This window comes from Mus pahari, chromosome 3, assembly GCF_900095145.1.
Source record: "Mus pahari chromosome 3, PAHARI_EIJ_v1.1, whole genome shotgun sequence".
NCBI lineage: Eukaryota > Metazoa > Chordata > Mammalia > Rodentia > Muridae > Mus > Mus pahari.
In genome coordinates, this window is record NC_034592.1 from 14,467,979 (window position 1) to 14,473,641 (window position 5,663).

General features: G+C 54.5%; 1 protein-coding gene across 1 annotated transcript in view; it reads right to left on the reverse strand.

Annotated features, from left to right (window-relative positions):
- Positions 1-2,934, reverse strand: part of Sardh (sarcosine dehydrogenase) — a 62,118-nt gene extending 59,184 nt beyond the window's left edge. The window contains exons 1-2 of the mRNA XM_021193846.2: positions 2,247-2,934; positions 1-350 (exon numbers count right to left, since the gene is read on the reverse strand). Of these exons, the coding sequence (XP_021049505.1) occupies positions 1-329 (329 nt within the window). The 5' untranslated portion in view covers positions 330-350; positions 2,247-2,934. The remainder of the gene's footprint in view (positions 351-2,246) is intronic.
- Positions 2,935-5,663: the final 2,729 nt, after the last annotated feature.

The following is a 5,663-nucleotide window of genomic DNA, read 5'->3' on the forward strand; positions in this document are numbered from 1 at the left end:
GTGTGCCAGGTGGTCCCAGAGGTCAGTCGATCTCTCTCCAGCAGCACCGCTCCACTTACGCCCAGCTTAGCCAAGTGGTACAGAGTCTGGCAGCCCAAACTGCCCCCGCCGATGACCACAACATTGGCTGTGCTAGGCAGGGGCTGGCTTGGTCCTTGGGGCACCACGGAGGTACCTTGGGCCTCCTCCTTCAGGGTCCGCTGGTATGGAACACCCTTCTCAGTGGTGGGCCTGGCCTCCGTGGCTAGGGGCTGTAGCCCCAGGTTCCAGGCAGATCTCCCTCGAGGACAGGTGGCAGCTACACGTAGGACCCTGCTCAGTGAAGCCATGGGGACTTACGGCTCCTGTACCTTGGGGAGCCAACAAGAGAGTCAGGTTGGATGGGGTGCAGTGCGGACATTGTGGGGGATACGCTAAGTGCATGCCTATGTACCTGAGGTTCCCCTGCTACATCCTTGGCCCTCTTTCTGCTGCTTCCCTGTGATGTGTGTTCACTTACTCCCCAACTCCCACACTCAGCTCTTCACCCCTCATTCACTCATCCACTCCCCACTCATTCATTCACTCACCCACCCCCATTCACTCACTCACTCCCCCATCACTCCCCCATTCACTCTCCAGCAGGCTCTAGCTGGCCTCAGGGAAGACAGCTTTGGGTAGGGAGTGGGTGTCAGAGAGGTGGGGATGACCCAACTGAGAGATATTCGGAATGAGGCCTGAGGGAGAGTGGTGATCCAGAGAGAAAGGATAGAGGGATAGAGGGAAGGCATGAGGGTCTTTGGAGGGGCACTGAATGTCCTCTCAGGAGCATTAGGGACGGAGATAGCATGATATGGGAGTGGGACCATCCAGAGCCTGGCGAGTGCATATCAGAGCTTCCTGAGCATGTTCAGGGCTGCTCTGAGGTATGGCAAGGCCCTAGAGCTGCTGAGCAAGGGTTGGAGGGAAAAACTGCAGCCCCAGAGGAAGCAAGACCACACTGACAGGAATGTGTGGGGTCACCTGTACACAGGAAGAGCAAGGCAGAGGTAGGTAGCCATGGAGGAGCAATGGGGCAAAAGCCCCAAGCTGGAGCTGGCAATAGACCCAGTCAGGACCCTTGGGTAATTCCCCCAAGACAATCCCCACTCAACCCCACTTAAGCTATTTCTCCTTCAGTGGCTCCCAATAAAAGCCAGTGGAGGCTGTGGTGTCTAGATGCCCACCCCCAGTCGGGATTTCAGGCTTAAGGGGTCTCACTTCTCTCTGTCCCTCCAGAGTCCTTCCAGCTGCCCTTAAGGGGTCATCAAGAGCCCTTCCTTCAGAGCCCACCCCCACCCCACCTCCCTAGTCATCAAAATGTAATAGCATGACTTTACCAGGAAACCAGGTGGTGATGGCACACACCTTTAATCCCAGCACCTGGGAGGGAGAGGCAGGCAGATTTCTGAGTTTGAGGCCAGCCTGGTCTACAGAGTGAATTCCAGAACAGCCAGGGCTACACAGAGAAACCCTGTCTCACACCAACCCCCCCACACACACACACGCACACACACACACACACACACACACAAGGTCTACCAGGATTGATGGTGCCCAGAGTCTGGGGTTCCCTCCCAGAACAGGGAAGAAAGAAAGATGCCTCCAAGGGATCTCTCACGCCCATTCCTGGGATCAGCAGTCAAAGCAAAGGCTTAGGGTGAGTGGGGCTGGCTTCCTTAGTATTAACGACTGTTACTTGGTGACTCGGTGTCTAGTTAACAGAGAAAGTCACTTTCATCATCCAGTGTGGATGACAAGCTCTGTGTACTCATTCACTCCCACAGACTGGGCCGAGGCCCCTGACTTTTGTCTCTACTTTAGGGACGAGACTGAGGTAAGGGAAGCTTCTGTCATGGGCCTCTGTATGGCTGCACTGGACAAACTGCACTGTGATCTGAAAGCCAGATACTCCCCTGCTCCCTCCCAGCCTGCGGACTTGGGACCCTCGGTGGCCTCGTGTCCCACTTGTGACCACGCTGAACCCTCACTGAGCACAGTAGGAAAAGAGTGGATCAGAGGCAAGCCACCCATTCGGTACCCGACTCCAAGGGGCCTGTGCTCAGCAGCCTCTGGAGTGGGGAGGGGTTGGATTTTCAGGCAGGAGCTGTCCTTGCCCCTGCAGTCTCTTGAGCCATCCCCGTCCCTATAGTGACAGCTGTCAAGTGTTCTGTGGTTCCCATGAATGAGACAGGCAGGTATTCCCGTCAGCAGGGATCTATACATACCTTACTCTCTCAACGGTTTCCTTGGTCTTCCAGACGCTCCTGAGAGGTTCCTAGCAAGGAAGAGTCAGCATGATATGGATCCAGTAGGGGCTCTGCAAGTCCGAGCAGTGCCTCTACCTTAGAGCACCATGCCAGGCACTGCGTGCGTGCCAGAGGAGCCTCCTTCCTCTGCAAACTGTGCCCAGTGCCAATACTGCTGGCCCAAGGAGCTGCCACGTGCTCCTTCCTTGCCAGCCCGGCTAATCACAGCAGGGGTGGGGGATGGGGCAGCCAGGCCCCCAGCCTGCTCCTCCTCCTTCAGAACAGATATTTCATTAACCTGCCCTCTGGCCTCTGCAGCTCTCTCCCTCAGCTTCCCGGCCAGGGCACAGGACACAGGGAATGAGAACTCAGTCACAGGCCTGAGGCCTCAGGCACAGGGCCCTTTTTGAAGGCAGCACTAGAAGGGTACGAGAGAGAGCCCAAGAGGGAAAGGCATTCCCATAAGGGACCCCCCTCCTGCCCTCCCACAGTTATCCATGGCAGACCCATCTACTCCACGGTCTTTCAACCAGAAGAGGGAGGTCCCAGCTAGCAAGCCACTAGCTCCAACCCTGCCCATGAAGGGGCTGTCAGGACACTGCCCCTCCCTTCTTTCCCAAGCTGCATCTGGGCCTAGCTGAACAGGCCACCCACTCCCTTGCTGCTGGTCTGGACTACAACCGGGGCAGGAATGCACCTCCCACCACCCCAGCTTCCTGGACAGCCCAGCTGGGACAGCTGCCAAGTGGGCAGTTCTCCTGGCTGGCCAGCAGAGAAGGGCTATGAAACCGGAGCCCAGCTCTGTGGATGACCTCTCTCTCATATCTCCTTCCTCACCTCTAATCCAGGGGTCTCCATACTGTTGTGGTGACCCCGGGGCATCCTGCCTTCCCAACCTTGCCTACCCTGGTTCCCCAGCCCCCAAGCCAGCTCCATCTGTAGTTGGCTGTGTGTGTAGAACTGAGGCCCTGGTGAGGTCATCTTGGCACTTGTCTGTGTTTCCAACCCCAGCTTGCTCATTCCTGGGACCAGACAGGCTGTGGAGGAAATCAGGCAGCTGTCCACAGTCTGCCTGTATCCAGGATATTGTGCCCATTCCAGGTGTATGTTTTAAAACCCCTGGATATCCAAAGAATCAGAGGAGGTACTAGAGATGGGGTGCTGAAATTCACAACTGATACTTTTACTGTCACAGAGCTGTCCAGCTATGTGCCTTGCTGTCTGCTTGTCTCTAATGTATATTTACTGAGCACCTACTGCCTACAAAGTACCTCCTGGGAACCCAGAGACACCGAAGACCCAGGTCTGGCATCCAGGGGCTTATGAACCAGAAAGCAAAGGTGAAGGGAGAGGGCCCCTCATGGCTACCCACGGAGCTGCTCATTTCAGAAGGGGAGCGGAAACTTTCTGGCTAACCACTGTTGCCATAGGTTCAGTCTCTGCCTTGAGGCTGGTTGGTTGCTGGCCCCACCAGCATGAGACTTCTCCGGGACAATGTGGGATCCTGGGATGGGGGATCCCTGGCCCGCCCACATGTAGCTTCTCCCAACAAACCCAAACAAAACTGAGGACAGGCTCTGCTCACCAGACTGACAAGCTGACTATCGAGGAGGAGGTAAAAACATTGCCTAAGCCTTCTTCTGTGTCCCAGCCTCCGTGGTGTGTGTGAGGGAAAGATACCTAGTTAATATAGCCCTGGGGCAGTGGCTGGGCCAGGCAAACTCTAACAGTTGCATAGTCACCAGCATAGACTTTGGACAGGGGTGGTGGCTGCAGGCTGGGACTGACTGGTGGCTGGTCAGCACTGTAGGAGTTGTTGACCCCAGCATGCTATCCTGAGCAGGTCAAGGAGAGGGAGGCTGTGCCTATGAGTGCTGAGGGCACAGCTCATATTCAGGGACTAAAGGACAAGGTCCTGTTGACACTTGCATGGATTTAGGCTGCTCTCATCTCTCCTACCACTAGGCAGAATTGTGGTCCAACCTACCCTACGCCATCCCCCACCCCCATAATCCCATTCTACCTTATTCCACCTGTATTAGACTAGAGTCACGGAACTTATAGAGTGTCTCTATATATTAAGGGAAGTTATTGTAATGACTTACAGTCTGCAGTACAACTAACCCAACAGTGGGCAGCTATGAAGGGGAAGTCCAAGAATCGAGTAGTTGCTCAGTCCCACGAGGCTAGATGTGTCAGCTGCTCTTCTGTGTAAGCTGGGATCCTGAAGAAGTAGGTTCCAACAGATGTGCTGGCAAGCAAGTGCAAGCAGGTAAAGGAGAGTGAGTCTTCCTTCTTCCAATGTCCTTATGCAGGCCTCCAGCAGAGGGTGTGGCCCAGATTAAAGGCACGTACCACACCACCAAGCCTACACCTAAGCTGTTCTTTCTTGGAACTTGCTCTGTCCCAGGCTGGCCTTGAACTCAGAGATCTGCTTGCCTCTGTCTCCTGGGATTAAAGGTGTGTACCGCCTTGCCTGGTCCTAAGCTTTCATGGCCACTATACCTCAAGACCTGGATCAAAAGCGTTGTCTTCCAGCCTCAAGATCTGCATCACAGGTGCGCCCATCATTTCTGGATTATAGTTCATTCCAGATATAGTCAAGTTGGCTACTGGGAAGAGACGTCACATCACCCCACACTACACTGTCAGTTTTATAGCATTCTTAGAACTTTATGATTTTTTTTTTTTGACTCTTCTAGTGTATGGGAGGGGCGTGGTTAAAAAAAAAAGCTCTGTGGGTAGAAAAGGGGGTGGGGAGGATCTTGAGAGTTATAAGAAGATTGGGTCTCTGGGAGAAAGGGAGCTGTAGGCTGGAGTGGGAGCTTTGCAATGTACAAGTACTTGTGAGTAGGGGCTGAGAGTGCCTAAAGGCTAGCATGGACCTAGATAAGCTGATAGGCACACAGGCACATGTTAACAGGAGAGCCATGTGTCCCTTTTGCCAGAGAGAAGGGAAATGGCTCCTTTCGGTAAGTGGGAGGCAACTTCACAAGTTCCTGAGTGATGCTGGCTTTTATATCTAACCACCAGAAATCCTCATTTCTGGACATTTGGACTGCCTTTGGGAGTTTGGGGGTTGAGTTTCCTTTGGCACTGACACTGTAGCACACTAGGAAGGAAGCACACTACGAGCAGAGTCACAGTTGATTCCATTCTGGGGGCGGGGGGCATAACTCCAGGCCACAGCCTTCCCCAGATGCAAACTCAGCAAGGGTTGTGGCAGACTGGCTTCCCCTGCCCTCAACACCCTGAGACTTCCTTCTAACCCAGCGGGCTTCCTCCTGCTGAACAGCCCTGCAGGGCTGAAGGGTTGCAGACCACCCCAATGGGGGACAAGTCCCTAGCAAGAAGGTGCTGGGAGGAGGGTCTTCTCCAAGCTCCCCATGTGGCCCT